The sequence below is a fragment of the Coregonus clupeaformis genome, chromosome 5 (assembly GCF_020615455.1).
Source record: "Coregonus clupeaformis isolate EN_2021a chromosome 5, ASM2061545v1, whole genome shotgun sequence".
In the NCBI taxonomy this organism is placed as follows: domain Eukaryota; kingdom Metazoa; phylum Chordata; class Actinopteri; order Salmoniformes; family Salmonidae; genus Coregonus; species Coregonus clupeaformis.
Genome location: NC_059196.1, coordinates 36278937 through 36298502, shown reverse-complemented (window position 1 = coordinate 36298502; position 19566 = coordinate 36278937). Strand labels below are relative to the sequence as shown.

Genomic DNA, 19566 nt, shown 5'->3' with positions numbered 1-19566 from the left:
CTAGTGTAACCAGGAGGCGAGGCCTCATTTAACACAGTAAATTCAGTCAGGCCAATCACATCAAGATTATGATCAGTGATTAGTTCATTGACAGCCAGTCATTCAGCCAGTCAGCCAGCCAGTCATTCAGCCAGTCAGTCAGTCTGCCAGCCAGCCAGCCAGCCAGTCAGTCATTCAGCCATTCAGTCAGCCAGCCAGCCAGTCAGTCAGCCAGCCAGCCAGTCAGCCAGCCAGTCAGTCAGTCTGCCAGCCAGCCAGCCAGCCAGCCAGTCAGCCAGCCAGCCAGCCAGTCAGCCAGCCAGCCAGTCAGTCAGCCAGTCAGCCAGCCAGCCAGCCAGCCAGCCAGCCAGTCAGCCAGCCAGCCAGCCAGTCAGTCACTTTTCTCTTCTTCTACATGATATTCTTATTATGGTCAAAGCAACATACTTGTAATTCATCATTTAGTACCAACAGCAAAACTAGACACACCACACAGTGCTTAAGCAACATTGGTATTTTAAGCACTATGAATCCACTCCTCTGTGCCAACCTAGCAAATGCTAATTTGGAGTTTTGACATCATCATCATTATCGCTCTGTGTTCCATAGGTGAGTGATTCCTCCGGCTCCAATTAGGATCTACACTATTATACTGTAATATAATGGCCCTCCTTTACCAAGGTATTCATTCACACTACACACGCACACTCACACGCACACACGCACCACACACACGTATTCTCTCTCTCTTTCTCTTACACACACACACACACACACACACACACACACACACTACTGCGTATTAATTCACGGCTTTTACCAAGTTATTAATCCAACCCAGCTCTGTGTCCATTAGCCTTTCAGTTCCAGTGTTATCATTACACACAACCATACTGGCACGCTCTGTTTCTGAAAAATATCTTTATCTTATGTGAGCTGGACAAGAAGTGTGGTGTTTGTACAGCTATATTTTGTTGGTTTTATTGTATAAGGGGAATAACATTTATGGGCTTTTGGTAGATTTTGTGAGGTAGAGTAACGTCGCCGAATAACATTTCTGTTTGGCTCTTTTCTCCCTTGTATTCATTGTGAGCGCAAATGTGTCTCAATTCCTTTATCAAACTCTCTGTATTGCTTTGGGTCACAAACATTGCTGTGGTTGTATGGGAATAAAACTTGACTGTTGTGTAAAACCCTCTAGCCGTGTTCACTTAAAGTTTATATTTATTTTCTGTTCGTGCTTGACAGGCTGGCCTGGATAAGCAGCATTAGGCTGCACTTTTCAATTGTGTACAGTCAGCCATATAATACATTATCTCCCAAGAGAAATGTGAGCTAGGCGACATTGGTAGTCTTATTGGCTGATATGTTATAACTCGCCTATGTAATAAACCAAATGAGATGTGTAGGCTAATATATACTTTATAAGATGATGGTTGAGAAAACACAGAGGGCATTATCATCTAACTTGATTTATTTACTAGTTAAGTTTAAACTACATTTTTGTTTAGTTGACGTTTAGTTTAGTTTTAACTCCTTAACAACCAAGACACATACAATAAGTTCCTAATATTTTGTTAAGTCAATCAAAACGCGTCCCAAACCTTACCAGCAGGAGTCTCACAATCACTGGTTATTTTGGTGAGGGGCTCTGGAGAAAATGTTGGTGAGAAAAGAACAAAACTACGGCGGAAGTTCAGGGAAAGTGGGCGGAAAATAATTGCGAGAACTCTAGATTGCAAATAACACCGGTATAGCATGATGAAAACCGCAATCAACTTCTATTAGGTAAATACTTGTATTATCGGAAAATAACTTAAAACGAGTTTATTGTGCGGGACACATAGTCTTACTTTCGAGTTCACAATGGGACTCCCAACTCTGGAGTTTAGCGATTCTTTTCTGGATAGCCCTGATTTCAGAGAACGGCTAAAATATCATGAAATAGAGTTGGACCGTACAAACAAATTCATCAAAGAACTGATCAAAGACGGGAATATGTTGATTACGGCGCTGAAGAGTAAGTAGCGTTCTCATCCTCTTCTTCCTGATCATCTTCAAATGTCTAACTTCAAACTGTGTTGCAGTGTATCAGATAAAAAGCGACTCGAATGTCTAGATTGTGTGTTATAACATTTTGGAACAAAGGTCGTTTTTGTGCTAAAGGTTAAAGATACCCCAATATACAATTATTAGAGTGTAGCCTAATGGTTTCTCACCATCCAATCCGCGTCGAGGATCCTCTTTGAACCCGTCGACGGTTATGGCACGGTAGTCTTTATGCCTACGCGGTAGTCTTTATGCCTACGCGGTAGTCTTTATGCCTACGCGGTAGTCTTTATGCCTACGCGGTAGTCTTTATGCCTACGCGGTAGTCTTTATGCCTACGCGGTAGTCTTTATGCCTAAGCGGTAGTCTTTATGCCGCTGAAGTGGAAAATTACATTTTACTACGCGCCCCTGTCAGGCACCGATAATAAGTGAACATTCCCTCTGTTCATGTTATTTACCACTCTCTCCTTTTCTTTTCTATAATCAGTGTTTTAGCAATGAGTACAATTACATAGGATTTGACCATTTCAAGTTTGAAAAAAAAAAGTCAAGACTGAAAAAGATTGAATTGTGTTTTCTATCCTACCTATGCCTAGCCTAGACATACAGGCCACTTTAATTAGGTAGAGAGCAGCCTACTGTAAGGACATGTATTCATTTATGGAATGAGGGTTGTAATGGCTGGGGTTGCAATGGCCTTACTACACAATGTACCTACATCAGGCTAGAACCCAGACAGACAGACAGACAGACAGAGACAGACAGAGAGAGGGAGAGAGAGAGGGAGCGAGAGAGGGAGAGAGAGAGAGAGAGAGAGAGAGAGAGAGAGAGAAAGACAGAGAGAGAGAGAGAGAGAGAGAGACAGAGCGACAGAGAGAGAGAGAGAGAGAGAGAGAGAGGAGAGAGAGTGAGAGAGAGTGAGAGTGAGAGAGGGAGAGAGAGAGAGAGACAGACAGACAGACAGACAGACAGACAGACAGACAGACAGACAGACAGACAGAGAGAGAGAGATAATTATTTTAAAAAAAATTTTGGGGGTAGATCAGCTTTAATATTGCAGATAGATTGTAACTTCCATCAATGTAATTGTCTGCATCACTTCCAATTCCCCATATGTTTTTTTTTCTCGCAAATCTTTCTAATTTTCTCTACTTTTGCATGTTTGTGATACTGAATGTTATCAGATCTTCAACCTGGACTAATATTAGGTTTTGGTTGAAGATCTGATAACATTCAGTATCACAAATATGCAAAAGTAGAGAAAATTAGAAAGGGGGCAAATACTTTTTCATAGCACTGTATATATATATACATACATACACACACATACATACATACATACATACATACATACATACATACATACATACATACATACATACATACATACATACATACATACATATATACATATATACATACATACATACATACATACATACATACATACATACATACATACATACATACATACATACATACATACATACATACATACATACATACATACATACATACATACATATACATATACACATCCTTTAAAACAATATATTTCCCTTTATTACTTTCCAACCCCACCATCCCCTCCCTAATTGGAGTAAACTAGTGAACAACAATGCTTAGGCCTCTACTTCCAGCTTATACATACTATATACATATTATGGACACAGTCACTAATTATATTTTGTTTGTTTTTACTCCTGAACTTCCTCTACCCTCAACCTCTCTGATTATTTTCATGATGTCCATCCGGTTTGCTTCTACATGCCATATCTTTCTAACTGTGCTCTTTCACAAAAGCTCTCAACCTATAACCTATATACTTATTATGGACACAGTATGCTTTACATTAGTTATCTTGTTGTTATTAGTTGTTGTTAGTTGTTATTAGTCCCATCCTTCAGCTCCATTCAACACCACCCATCTATCTCTTAACACCATCCATATTGGATTTCTATTTGCCATATATTTTTCAACTGTACTGTGATGTTTTACACAAGTTCTGAACCTTTCTATTCTCATTGTTTCTACAGATTGTAAATTGAAAATAAACATTTTTGCTAAAAGTATTATTATATTATTGATCGATTGACTATGACTTTTCAGATCACCCAGTAGTGCTATCTGCAGGGTTAGCTCCAGGTAAATATTGCAATCCTTCAGCCATTCCTGGACCTGTGTCCAAAAACAAGCTACAAATGGACAGAACCAAAACAAATGATCTAATGATTCTGTCTCTTCACAGCAAAATCTGCAGAGCTGGGAAGATTGTATCCCCCATATAAATTACATTCTATTGGTTGCAAGAATTTTATATAATAATTTAAATAGAAAAATTATAAGTTTTGAATCGGGCGTCGTTTTGCGTATCAGTTCATAAACACTATGCCATGGGATCGGTACGTCAAAAATCTCTTCCCAACTATTTTGCAATCTATATGGGACGGCTGGATCCTTAAATTAAACTGGTATAGTTTTTTATTTATCACAGTTTTCTTTAACCAATTATGTTCTTTAATGCAGGGCCGACATACTTTTTCCCCCTTCCACTTTCTACTTCCATTTTTGCGGTAAGGCTGCAATTATTTGGTTGTAATTTTGGGTAGAGTAGACATTTCCATATGTTTTTGTTAGCTGCATGTGCGACATAACTCCATCAGTCCTACCGATGATATCATTTACGAAGATTATACCTTTTAAATTTGTCAAAAAAAAAGTTTTTTTAATCAATTAGTATATTTGAGTTTAACCACAATATTTGTTGCATTATTTGTTCTGTCGTTTCTGGAGGATTAAATTGAAATTGCAACCAACTTTCTATGGCTTGTTTTAGAAATTGTGATATTTGGGAGATGATTTCCTTTTCAAATAACTGAAAGTGAGAGGTTGTAATCTGAATAAAGAGAAAAAGGCCATTCTTGAACATTGGGTGAGACAATCTTACTAATTTGCTAGAGAACCAGTTCGGATTTAAGTATAACTTTTGTATGACTGAAGCTTTTAGTGATAGGTCTAATGCTTTAATATTTAATAATGTCTGTTCTCCGAATTCATATTCATTATATAAATAGGCCCGTTTAATTTTGTCTGGCTTGTCGTTCCAAATAAAATAGAATATTTTTTTCTCATATAATTAAAAAAACTGTTCGCTAGGCGTAGGCAAGACCATAAGCAAATAGGTAAACTGGGACAACACCAAAGAGTTAATCAGGGTGATTTTCCACAAATTGAGAGGTTGACACATTTACCTTTCCATGGTAGCAAGATCTTAACTTTCTATTAAAATGTATTGGAGTTAGATCATTTATTTCCTTTGGGATATGTATTCCGAGTATATCCACATCACCATCAGACCATTTTATTAATAAACTACATGGTAATGTAAAAATTGTATTTTTTAGTGATCCAATACATAATATAGTACATTTATCATAATTTGGTTGTAATCCAGAGAGGTTAGAAAATGTATCTAGATTCTCTATAAGGCTGTGGAGGGATTCAAGTTGTGGATTTAAAAGTACACTTTAATCATCATCATACAATGACACCTTTGTTTTTAAGCCCTGGATTTCTAATCCCTTGATATTATTGTTGGATCTGATTTTAATAGCTAACATCTCAATGGCCATTATAAATAGATATGGCGATATTGGACAACCTTGTTTCACTCCTCTTGACAGTTTAAAACTTTCTGAGAAATAGCCATTATTTACTATTTTACACCTAGGGTTACTATATATGATTTTAACCCATTTTATAAGAGATTCTCCAAAATTGAAATGCTCCAGGCTTTTATATATAAACCCCAGTCATACTTTATCAAATGCCGTTTTGATGTCTGCTATGAATAGCAGGCCTGGTTTCCCAGATTTTTCATAGTGTTCTATTGTTTCCAGTACTTGCCTTATATTATCTCCAATGTATCGTCCGTGTAAAAAACCTGTCTGATTGGAATGAATAATATCCGACAATACCTTTATAATTCTATGCGCTATACATTTTGCTAGAATTTCTGCATCACAACACTGAAGTGTAAGGGGCCTCCAATTTTTTTAATGGATTCTGGATCTTTATATTTTCCACTTGTATCCTGTTTCAGTAATAATGAAATCAGACCTTCTTCTTGAGTGTCTGATAATCTACCATTTACATAGGAGTGGTTAAAACATGCTAATAACGGTCCTCTGAGTATATCAAAAAAGGTTTGGTATACCTCGACTGGTATGCCATCCAACCCTGGAGTTTTCCCGGACTTAAAGTCTTTAATTGCATCCAGAAGTTCCTCCTCTGTAATTTCACCTTCACATGAGTCTTTCTGTGTGGCTGTTAATTTGACATTATCAATAGAAAAAAATCTCTACAATTAGCTTCAGTTAGAGGAGATGGAGGCGACTGAAAAGAAAACATATGCTTAAAGTACTTTGTTTCCTCCTTCAAAATATAATTTGGTGAATCATGGTTGACTCCGTCATTTGTAACCAGTTTCAGTAAATTGTTTTTGGTAGCATTCCTATGTTGAAGATTAAAAATGAATTTGGTGCATTTTTCCCCATATTCCATCCAGTTTGCTTTATTTTGATAATATATTACACTTGATCTTTCTTGAATAAGTTTCTCAATTTCTTTTAGTTTTTCCTCTAATTTATTCTGAGCCTCTATGTTACAGTTTTTATTGCTATCTATCTGTTCTGTTAGACCTTCTATTTCCTTTGTTAGTATGGACTCTTTTGACCTAAATTGCTTTTGTTTTTTCGAGATGAGTACTGAATTACATGGCCTCTAAAGGCACATTTAAAGGTGTCCCATACAATAAGGGCATTTGCTGTACCTATGTTATGTTGGAAAAAATCTGTTATAAATTCCTCTGTCCTAGTTAAAAACAAGTTATCACCCAATAGGCTTTGATTACATGTGTTAGTACCAACGAGTTAGCAGAGGGTATATATCTCTGACTAGTGAGTAGTGACTAGTGACTCCCGAGTGGTGCAGTGGTCGAAGGCCACTAGAGATCCTGGTTCGGCGTCAGCAGAATGTAAATGTCAAGTGCCCGTTAAGAGAGTTGGGCTCCATTGGGATAGTTTCCAAAGAGGATAGTAGTTTCTTACCCCTGTTCTGCAAACCAAGCTGATGACCAATCCTCACTGGTGTCTCAGTGTTCTACTGTAATCCCACATTGTAACCATATTATCATCCTGGGATATTCAATACCACAGTGGAAAAGAGCCAGACGGACATACAGACAGACTGCAGTGGAAGGTTACTGTTACTATTCAGTCTCTCGGTTTTATCAGAGTTGTATGACTCCAGGGCCGTTTGAACAGCAACACGGGCAACACTATCCATTTCCCCCTTTCAGCACATTCTGATGTATTCCCAGTAAAGTCAAAGCAATCTAACTGCTAGTTGTTTGGCCACTCTTCCTTTAGCAGTCAGCAGAACTAGAGGCCTTGTTTAGATGGTGATGGGACTACACTCCATAAGGAGCCCTAATGCCCCATGGGGTTTTAAAGAAGCCTACTACAGTCTCTCAGTAGTTTCATGTGGAGTTGCTGTAAGAATGGATGTCTCTTAATAGCTCTGTCTCTATTCATATCTAGCTCCTAATGGAGAACTCATGCTGTATGTGAAACTATAACTAAACGCTATGTGAAACTACCAAATTCACCATATTGGGTGTTGCACACTACCGTTCTCCAAGCACGCAAATTGGAGCATGTATCAGTTGGAGTATGAGTCCAAATCAAAGTTTACGAAACGGAGCACGGAGGGCATTTCTCAGATGCGTATTCCGCTTGTACACATTTCGAAGCATTCATCAATGCAAGCTTCTATGGAAACTATTTACAGAAATATGACCAACCAAGTAAAAAACTACGCAAAATGTATTGAAATCAATAGCAGCGATTATTTGGGCTGAAGCGAGAGAAAATAAACTCCCAACTTCGGAATGAAATGTTGCCCTTGCACAGCTCATGATATGTTAATAAATACATAGTGTTATTTCGGTTTACCTGCCTACAATACCCACTGAAGTGTGCATAGATCGCAACCCTATAGTAAGTCAATAGGGCTAACTGGATATCTAGCTAGCCAGGAGGAATTGGTAGCTAGCTAGCAACAAACAATTGACAGCTAGTCATCTACCTTGCATAACATTAGTTTTAGGTCGTTTTTGCCTGTTAAACTAGCTAACTAGCTATATTATTACTAGATTATTTGTTCATTTGTAGCGTAGCTAGTAACAGATTAAATTGACATGTTTTCCAGGGTTGACAGAGTACTTGAAGACTGTGCCCATGTAGCCATGGATCATGACGGGTGAGCTTAGCTAGCCAGCTAACTTGGGCAGGTTGCTAAATATCCATGAATCATGACAAGGGACCTCCTCAAACACAAATCAACAACATCTCTGAATACATAAATACAGTGCCTTGCAAAATTATTCATCCCCCTTGGCGTTTTTCCTATTGTTGCATTACAACCTGTAATTTAAATGGATTTTTTTTGGATTTCATGTAAAGGACATACACATAATAGTCGAAATTGGTGAAGTGAAATGAAAAAAATAACTTGTTTCAAAAAATTAGAACAAATAAATAACGGAAAAGTGGTGCTTGCATATTATGTATTCACCCCCTTTGCTAAGAAGCCCCTAAATAAGATCTGGTGCAACCAATTACCTTCAGAAGTCACATAATTAGTTAAATAAAGTCCACCTGTGTGCAATCTAAGTGTCACATGATCTGTCACATGTTCTCAGTATATATCCACCTGTTCTGAAAGGCTCCAGAGTCTGCAACACCACTAAGCAAGGGGCACCACCAAGCAAGCGGCACCATGAAGACCAAGGAGCTCTCCAAACAGGTCAGGGACAAAGTTGTGGAGAAGTACAGATCAGGGTTGGGTTATAAAAAAATATCAGAAACTTTGAACATCCCACGGAGCACCATTAAATCCATTATAAAAAAATTGAAAGAATATGGCACCACAACAAACCTGCCAAGAGAGGGCCGCCCACAAAAACTCATGGCCAGGCAAGGAGGGCATTAATCAGAGGCAACAAAGAGACCAAAGATGACCCTGAAGGAGCTGCAAAGATTGGAGTATCTGTCCATAGGACCACTTTAAGCCGTACACTCCACAGAGCTGGGCTTTACGGAAGAGTGACCAGAAAAAAGCCATTGCTTAAAGAAAAAAATAAGCAAACATGTTTAGTGTTCGCCAAAAGGCATGTGGGAGACTCCCCAAACATATGGAAGGTACTCTGGTCAGATGAGACTAAAATTGAGCTTTTTGGCCATCAAGGAAAACGCTATGTCTGGCGCAAACCCAACACCTCTCATCACCCCGAGAACACCATCCATACAGTGAAGCATGGTGGTGGCAGCATCATGCTGTAGGGATGTTTTTCATCAGCAGGGACTGGGACACTGGAATGATGGATGGCGCTAAATACAGGGAAATACTTGAGGGAAATCTGTTTCAGACTTCCAGAGATTTGAGACTGGGACGGAGGTTCACCTTCCAGCAGTACAATGACCCTAAGCATATTGCTAAAGCAACACTCAAGTGGTTAAAGGAGAAACATTTAAATGTCTTGGAATTGCCTAGTCAAAGCCCAGACCTCAATACAATTGAGAATCTGTGGTATGACTTAATGAATGCTGTACACCAGCGGAACCCATCCAACTTGAAGGAGCTGGAGCAGTTTTGCCTTGAAGAATGGGCAAATATTCCAGTGGCTAGATGTGCCAAGCTTATAGAGACATACCCCAAGAGACTTGCAGCTGTAATTGCTGCAAAAGGTGGCTCTACAAAGTATTGACTTTGGAGGGGTGAATAGTTATGCACGCTCAAGTTTTCTGTTTTTGTCTTATTTCTTGTTTTTTCACGATAAAACATATTTTGCATCTTCAAAGTGTTAGGCATGTTGTGTAAATCAAATGATACAAACCCCCCAAAAATCAATTTTAATTCCAGGTTGTAAGGCAACAAATTAGGTTCTATGTTTTTTATTTTTTATTTATTTCACCTTTATTTAACCAGGTAAGCCAGTTGAGAACAGGTTCTCATTTACAACTGCGACCTGGCCAAGATAAAGCAAAGTAGTGCAATAAAAACAACACAGAGTTACATATGGGGTAAAAAACATAAAGTCAGAAATACAACAGAAAATATATATACAGTGTGTGCAAATGTAGCAAGTTATGGAGGTAAGGCAATAAATAGGCTATAGTGCAGAATAATTACAATAGTATTAACACTGGAATGCTAGATGTGCAAGTGCAAATAGAGATACTGGGGTGCAAAAGAGCAAAATAAATAACAATATAGGGATGAGGTAGTTGGGTGGGCTAATTTCAGATGGGCTGTGTACAGGTGCAGTGATCGGTAAGGTGCTCTGACAACTGATGCTTAAAGTTATTGAGGGAGATAAGAGTCTCCAGCTTCAGAGATTTTTGCAATTCGTTCCAGTCATTGGCAGCAGAGAACTGGAAGGAATGGCGGCCAAAGGAGGTGTTGGCTTTGGGAATGACCAGTGAGATATACCTGCTGGAGCGCAGACTACGGGTGGGTGCTGCTATGGTGACCAATGAGCTAAGATAAGGCGGGGATTTGCCTAGCAGTGATTTATAGATGGCCTGGAGCCAGTGGGTTTGACGACGAACATGTAGTGAGGACCAGCCAACAAGAGCGTACAGGTCACAGTGGTGGGTAGTGTATGGGGCTTTGGAGACAAAACGGATGGCACTGTGATAGACTACATCCAATTTGCTGAGTAGAGTGTTGGAGGCTATTTTGTAAATGACATCGCCGAAGTCAAGGATCGGTAGGATAGTCAGTTTTACGAGGGCATGTTTGGCAGCATGAGTGAAGGAGGCTTTGTTCCGAAATAGGAAGCCGATTCTAGATTTAACTTTGGATTGGAGATTCTTTATGTGAGTCTGGAAGTTGAGTTTACAGTCTAACCAGACACCTAGGTATTTGTAGTTGTCCACATACTCTAGGTCAGACCCGTCGAGAGTGGTGATTCTAGTCGGGTGGGCGGGTGCCAGCAGCGTTCGATTGAAAAGCATGCATTTAGTTTTACTAGTGTTTAAGAGCAGTTGGAGGCTACTGAAGGATTGTTGTATGGCATTGAAGCTCGTTTGGAGGTTTGTTAACACAGTGTCCAATGAAGGGCCAGATGTATACAAAATGGTGTCGTCTGCGTAGAGGTGGATCTGAGAGTCACCAGCAGCAAGAGCGACATCATTGATATACACGGAGAAAAGTGTCGGCCCAAGAATTGAACCCTGTGGCACCCCCATAGGGACTGCCATAGGTCCAGACAACAGGCCCTCCGATTTGACACACTGAACTCTATCTGAGAAGTAGTTGGTGAACCAGGCGAGGCAGTCATTTGAGAAACCAAGGCTATTTAGTCTGCCAATAAGAATGCGGTGGTTGACAGAGTCGAAAGCCTTGGCCAGGTCGATGAAGACGGCTGCACAGTACTGTCTATTATCTATTATTGTTAATATATATGTTAACACTATGTTGAAGTATGTTGCTAATGCATATAATGTAAACATAAGTCGTCTCTTGCTAAAGTTAGCTAGCTTAGCTAACCACATTTCTATGTAGCTAAATAATACAAAATAAACGGATTAACAGGCTCCAATGCTTTACTGAAATGCTAGCAGATACCCATTGACTTCCAGTCATTGCGCTAACGCTAGTTAGCATTGGCTCGCGAAACTACCTTGAACTTCCTTCATACTGGACACAGAAGCTGTGTTCCAATACTCATAGTAACCGCAGTAACCTTACTATTTGTGACGTAAATTGAGTATGTAGTATGCTTATTGGTCATAGTATGGATATAGTTACTATGCCAAAAGTTCCATCTTCGCCAAAATACGAAGTTTACAAGCAGTGGACACTATTTCCGTGCTTTTAGGGCACATAAGGCAATTCCTCAGAAAATGGGCGTGGCTTCACAACATTTTCAGATTTGAAGAAAATGGCGGAAAATATGCTTCCGAAGTCCGACGAGAGCGGATACAAATTAATTGCTTTAACTGATTATGACAAATGTTTAAAAAAAAATTTGAGCAATGTAATAAAGTCATTACTTTTCAAATAAGTTACACGTTATGTTGGATGACAATTTGTTAGCTACGCTATCCTTACGAACCGCATAGCATTACAGCAGTATGTACCGGTATGTTAGCTAGCTACCTAACGTTAGTTGGCTACTAATACATCGAACTTGACAGTATATTAACTATAACTAACTACTCAACGTTTATTGACTTGATTATTCACGTCATTATTAGCTTAGCTAAGTGGTATAGTCATTGTGCGTTCTCAATGGACATTGTTAATTCGGTGTGTTCGTAAATTTGCTCTGGCTATTTACTCCGATTTCAGAGCACTCTCGTCAGTGTGCCAGAGCACAGAATAACTGATGAATTTACGTACGCTCAACACCCGTTGAATATGGCTGGTGTCAGTAAACGTTGTCAAAAAAAGCGTAATTAAATTGTTGCCAGCAGCACAGTTGCAGTCACCAACGCTCTGGATATCATAAAAACAGCCTAACCAGCTCTGCTAGGGCGAGTAAAATGGTCAGAGTGAGGTGTTCTCTCATTTGTGTCTGGAAGTAGCTAGCAAGCTAGCCAACGTTAGCCAGTTAGCTTGGGTTCTTGACTGCCGTTGTGAAGTCAGAATGCTTGGATCAACCCTACCCCTCGGCCAGAGCGTCCAGTGTGCGCTTTGAACACTCCGAGAGCGAAACAATCTGAATTTACGAATGGACAATCTGACCTCTACAAGTCTGGTTCATCCTCGGGAGTAATTTCCAAACACCTGAAGGTACCACGTTCATCTGTACAAACAATAGTACGCAAATATAAACACCATGGGACCATGCAGCCGTCATAACGCTCAGGAAGGAGACGCATTCTTTGTCCTAGAGATTATTGTACTTTGGTGCGAAAAGTGCAAATCAATCCCAGAACAACAGCAGCAAAGGACCTTGTGAAGATGCTGGAGGAAACAGGTACAAAAGTATCTATATCCACAGTAAAACGTGTCCTATATCGACATGACCTGAAAGGCCGCTCAGCAAGGAAGAAGCCACTGCTCCAAAACCGCCATAAAAAAGCCAGACTACGGTTTGCAACTGCACATGGGGAAAAATATCATACTTTTTGGAGAAATGTCCTCTGGTCTGATGAAAAAAAAATAGAACTGTTTGGCCATAATGACCATCGTTATGTTTGGAGGAAAAAGGGGAATGCTTGCAAGCTGAAGAACACCATCCCAACCGGGAAGCACGGGGTTGGCAGCATCATGATGTGGGGTGCTTTGCTGCAGGAGGGACTGGTGCACTTCACAAAATATTATGTGGATATATTGAAGTAACATCTCAAGACATCAGTCAGGAAGTTAAAGCTTGGTCGCAAATGGGTCTTCCAAATGGACAATGACCCCAAGCATACTTCCAAAGTTGTGGCAAAATGGTTTAAGGACAACAAAGTCAAGGTATTGGAGTGGCCATCACAAAGCCCTGACCTCAATCCTATAGAAAAGTTGTGGGCAGAACTGAGAAAGCGTGTGCGAGCAAGGAGGCCTACAAACCTGACCCAGTTACACCAGCTCTGTCAGGAGGAATGGGCCAGAATTCACCCAACTTATTGTGGGAAGCTTGTGGAAGGCTACCCGAAACGTTTGAACCAAGTTAAACAATTTAAAGGCAATGCTACCAAATACTAATAGAGTGTAGAAATAAATCATTCTCTCTACTATTATTCTGACATTTCACATTTTCACATTTCACATCCTAACTGACTTAAGACAGGGAATTTTTACTAGGATTAAATGTCAGGAATTGTGATAAACCGAGTCTAAATGTATTTGGCTGAGGTGTATGTAAACCTCCGACTTCAACTGTAACATTAGTTACAGAGGTTTGTCGTGATCCAGTAAAGTCCAGCATAGACGAGCAGCCGACATGTTGATGATGCAATTTACTCTAAAAGGTCAAAGGTAATGCGGTAGCATGGGAGTGCAAGTGCCATTCAGATTTAAAATGTATGCATTCTCCACACTCTCGTCCTGTTAAGAATGTACCCAAGAGAACGTCCTCAAGGAACGGTAGTGTGCATATGGGGAAACATCAATGTGTATTTTTTCACAAAGTCTGCTCCACCTTGTAGACCTACAGTTTGAGAGTCTAGAACCCTGGGGGAGAGCTACATGTCAAAGGTCAACCCTAGCTCAGCTGGTAGAGCACGGCGCTTGTAACGCCAGGGTAGTGGGTTCGATCCCCGGGACCACCCATACACAAAAATGCATGCACACATGACTGTAAGTGGCTTTGGATAAAAGCGTCTGCTAAATGGCATATTATTATTATTATTAACCCCTGTTGGCGTCTCTCTCTCTCTCTCTCTCTCTCTCTCTCTCTCTCTCTCTCTCTCTCTCTCTCTCTCTCTCTCTCTCTCTCTCTCTCTCTCTCTCTCTCTCTCTCTCTCTCTCTCTCTCTCTCTCTCTCTCTCTCTCTCTCTCTCTCTCTCTCTCTCTCTCTCTCTCTCTCTCTCTCTCTCTCTCTCTCTGTCTCTGTCTCTCTCTCTGTCTCTGTCTCTCTCTCTCTCTTTCTCCCCCTCTCTCTCCCCCTCCCCCATATATAGTCCTAATGTTGTCACCCAGAATCACGTTTCTTTTCCAAGCTATAGCACAATATTTTATATACAGTAGGTTTTTAAAGAACCACAGAGTTCCGTCTGCTTTGAGTTTTCCTTTTAGCGATGGTATATCAGGTATGGTAGTATCACCGTACTGGTATCGTGACAACCCTAACACACACACGCACGCACGCACGCACACGCACACACGCACACACACACACACACACACACACACACACACACACACACAGACGCACACACACACACACCCTCCACTGTACAGAGCCTCTGTATAGAGAACATAGTACCATTTGGGATGCAATCATACTGTATCTATGCCTGTGGTGAGGAGAGCATTAACCCACGGCAACATCAGTTCCTACTTCCCACCCTTTGGAGATCTGAGGTTATAGTACATTCCTGTGATTCAGACTGAGCCATGGTAACCATAAAGGTGGATGTGTGATTTAATTGGTCCCCTTGGGATTATAGGGCCTCACCATGACTCTCTCCACTCATTTTCTCTGTGTGGGATTTTTGCTTCTTGCCAGGAGATCTCCACTGTATTGCGTCCTTGGAGACTGCTTCTATTTGATTTCTTAGCCAGGAAGGATCAAGGTAACCAGGAAGTGTCAAGGTAACCAGGAAGTGTCAAGGTAACCAGAAGGGTCGAGTGTGTGGGCCTAAGTCCTTGGCAACAGATGATATTGAATCTGTTTGAGAACGCAGCATCATACCTTCTATATTTCAAACAGATTCTGTCTTAAAACAAACTACAGTCATAAAATGTATCTTTAGTGAAATCTATAGTCCATTTGATTGGTTGATTGAGTTTGGTCTCTCTCGTACGTCTCTCAGCGAGCTGACTGTGTGAATAGGCCTCGGACATGCAGCCCCCTGTTGCCTCGTGAATGACGTCATTACCAGTTAAAGAGACAGCGCACCCTTTCATAAAATAAGCTACTTCTATGCAAATGTTGTTGATCAGTACAATAAAATAAGTCCCAAATGGAAGGGAAACAGATTGTTTTTCATCTGTAGCCCCATGAAATCAGCCCACACAAGCTCAATAACTCAATGCATGCACAGACTCCTATTGAATATGCGTTCACCTGTATTTTGAATAGGCCTAGGCTACATGTTGATTTACCCAGTTTATCAGTAGACAGAGATTTACCATTCAAATAAATTATTACCAATATGTTTACTTAGTTAGATTGGATTACTGTCAAGGATCCAGTATGTAACTAAATATGCGGTGTGTGTGAACAGTGTGAGAAAGATAACTCTGTGCTTCCTCACTAGTCCCATTCCACAGTATACATGGTGAGATAATATATTGGTCACCAGTGGGTTACCTGTGTCTGATCTATTCTAAATCAGTCCTAAACATTGCATATAAATTACAGAAGAAGAAGAAGAAGGAAATCAGAAAGTTAGTTAGTTATGTTGCTAGTCTAAAGCAGTACTATTTACCAGTCTAAAGCAGTACTATTTACCAGTCTAAAGCAGTACTATTTACCAGTCTGAAGCAGTACTATTTACCAGTCTAAAGCAGTACTATTTACCAGTCTAAAGCAGTACTATTTACCAGTCTAAAACAGTACTATTTGCCAGTCTAAAGCAGTAGTATTTGCCAGTCTAAAGCAGTACTATTTGCCAGTCTAAAGCTGTACTATTTACCAGTCTAAAGCAGTACTATTTACTAGTCTAAAGCAGTACTATTTGCCAGTCTAAAGCAGTAGTATTTGCCAGTCTAAAGCAGTAGTATTTACCAGTCTAAAGCAGTAGTATTTGCCAGTCTAAAGCAGTAGTATTTACCAGTCTAAAGCAGTACTACTTGCCAGTCTAAAGCAGTACTACACCACAATCAAGCTGGTGGTGTATTTAATATAGGCTATCTCAATAAACCAGCAGTTCACAAACCCATGTGGGGTCGCCTGATATGAAAATGGGTTCGCGGGAGAATTTCCTAAATTGATGCTATTGCTAGCAATCAAGAGGAAACTGACTGAAGGACTCAAAAACTCCCCACCTTATGCTCTCCAAATGGACGCTAGCTGTGAGGGCCGAGATGCATTGAGTTTTGTTCAATATATGTCGGGGGATGCTATTCACGAGTAGATATTGTTCAGTCTCAAACGGATCCTCTGTCTCTCATTAAGCATGAAACGGTGGGCTTTTTGCACAGATTGGGCTCCATCTATCACGGGACGGCAGGCAGGCCTCTGCACTCTAGTTATGAATGTGTCTCCATCTGCCATATGGACGCATTGTATGATACACCCACTGCGCTATAATGGATACACAGAGATGGCAACTGGCGGCAAAATAACTGAAAACTATGTGGAGGTGTGGGATCAGAGCATGACAATGTTCTATTTCACACCGAGGCTTGGTGGTTATCGAGGATGAGTGTTGGAAATATTTTTTGAATTGAGAGAGGAGCTGTTGTCATGGATGTAAAAAAAAACAGACTTGTTGACTTTCTGTGTAATAAAAAGAAAATGTGTCTTCTTGCCTATGTAACAGACATATTTGGGAAACTGAACAAACTATTTTTCGTATGCATGGGAAATACAAAAAAATTATACAGATGAGTACCCGAATCAGCAAAATCCGTTTGACTATGATCCTGGCTCTAGATTACTAAGAACATGTTCTAGATTACTAAGAACATGTTCTAGATTACTAAGAACATGTTCTAGAGCCATTTCCATCTGAGCTGATCCTGAATTGATCTGTTTCTTCCAGGAGGAGGTGTAGAAGTTCGTTTCTGGCATTCTTGTACTGTAACAGAGGTTGGGAATGCTGTGGGAGGTTTTTGGGTAGTCAGTAAGGCTGACCCCAATTAGTCGACTGGTCGATTGTTTGGTCGTTAGGCTGTTGGTCGACCGAGATTGTTTTAGTCGAGCAGTAACAAATGTATATATATTTGCGCCCATCTCAGTGAACTAATCCATTGCGGAGGCCTAGACTAAAAGCCAATGTATGCTTGACTCGAAAATGTGGTCGAGAGTGTGACGCAATTGTGGAGCCTCCAGAGGCATGCAGAGGCCAAATCGAGCTCGCTACCTCATTGCCATGTTGTAACAATGCGGAGGGCTCTGTATAGCTCCGCATTGATATGTTTGGTTGACGGTAGGTGGGGGCGGTACATCCTGTATAAACACAAACTCACTTCCTTGACAACAGCTCTCCACTGCTACGCGAAGCGCAAGAAGTATGAATGCCCTGACTTCTGCTGAGGTCTTATCACCGTAAATGCTGCATGACCAATGCGTCGGATTAACCATGCGCCCAGATGCACAATGCACTTCTCTCTCCAGAATGTGTTATCTCCCGCCAATTTGAGCAAATTCATTGTTTCATAACTTCATTGTGTGAATCGTTTGCATTTGATTGTTAGTGTATATCAATTCCCCATTACATATATCACCAATAGTACATCTACCGTTAATTCCTATAATTTCTAATCTATAATGTTTGTTACTTTGGTTATTTCTGTTAATGCATTCCATATTATTCCAGTCTTCCTGTTCTCATTGTCGGAGTGGAAACATTGTTTGCAGAGTGCACAACCTATGATAGACTTGTGAGAAACAAGTTTTGTCAATTTAGTCATTGTCTTTTGTTTGGAGCGCTCCTGTCAATGTTGAGTCAGGACGCGCACGCATAGAAGTAGTCCTAGAGGCTACCTGGCCTGCGCTCAAATGTAGGCATATAGATGTGCCCATTTGGGGATCTGATAGTATTTCTGATTGGCTTAACGCACCACCACTAATGACCTGTGGAGCTTCTCACAGTAATGTTTTCTTCACCTCAAACAGCAAGCAAACAAAGTCTGTTTTTACATCCATTGAGAATTACAATAGTTCCTCAATGTATTGGAAAAATATTTCCAGCTCTCTCCCTTTGGATAACCATTCAGCATGAAAGGGAAAAATGTCATGCTCTGATCCAGTGGAAACGTCATAAAATAGGCCTACCTGATTACTTCTTATCAGTGCTTGACTTGGACTGAAATAGGTTCCGGTACTCATCTTGGGGGCTGGTACTGTTTATATTTAGGTGCAGGAGCTCCACAATACTGTTGAGCTAATATTCTATAAGAGGAACAGGAGCTCAAGCAGTAGAACATTTGAGGTGCCGGTACTCCGCTCCGGTGAGCTCCTGCCCAAGTCAAGCACTGTTTCTTATCCCTTGAATAGTCTACAGCTTGGGTCTGTCCTGGAAACTCTTGAGGGCCCAGAATATTTTATACAATGTTGCAAGTTCGCTAGTGGCGAGCTTCAGGCCAGACCCAGTTAATAGTTGATACAATGTTTCCAGTTCGTTGCAGACAGGCCATGTGAAGACAATGTGATTTATAGGATATTTGTTTTTATCAGGATATTTTCTACCTGCAGGCTGCAATGTTTTTATTTGTTGGCTTTATATAGGCCATTTTTACGTAGATGGCAATTGCAATGGCAATAGAAGTTACTTTTTAGGTTTGTATCATTTTCATTTAGATTTGGATAGAATTTTGATTTGACAATCATTTAGAGATATGAAGACGTTACTATAAATTAAATTAAACTGTTTCAGGAACATTTGCATATGAAAACCATAACTGGCACGCAGATCGGTAGAAATGGTAAGATTAAAAAGATAAACAACATAACCTATTTATTTAGATACATACCTTCTGGCCCTCAGCCTGTCTACAACATAACCTATTTATTTAGATAAATACCGCCTGGCCCTCAGCCTGTCTACAACATAACCTATTTATTTAGATAAATACCGCCTGGCCCTCAGCCTGTCTACAACAACCTATTTATTTAGATAAATACCGCCTGGCCCTCAGCCTG

The 19566-nt window shown here is 40.3% G+C and overlaps 1 protein-coding gene across 1 annotated transcript in view; it reads left to right on the top strand.

The window, feature by feature from the left end:
- The first annotated feature begins 1634 nt into the window (after window positions 1-1634).
- The window catches only part of LOC121566964 (rho GTPase-activating protein 42), a 240429-nt gene continuing 222497 nt past the window's right edge, over window positions 1635-19566 (top strand). Inside the window, exon 1 of the mRNA XM_041876916.2 lies at window positions 1635-1999. Within this exon, the coding sequence (XP_041732850.2) occupies window positions 1846-1999 (154 nt within the window). The 5' untranslated portion in view covers window positions 1635-1845. The remainder of the gene's footprint in view (window positions 2000-19566) is intronic.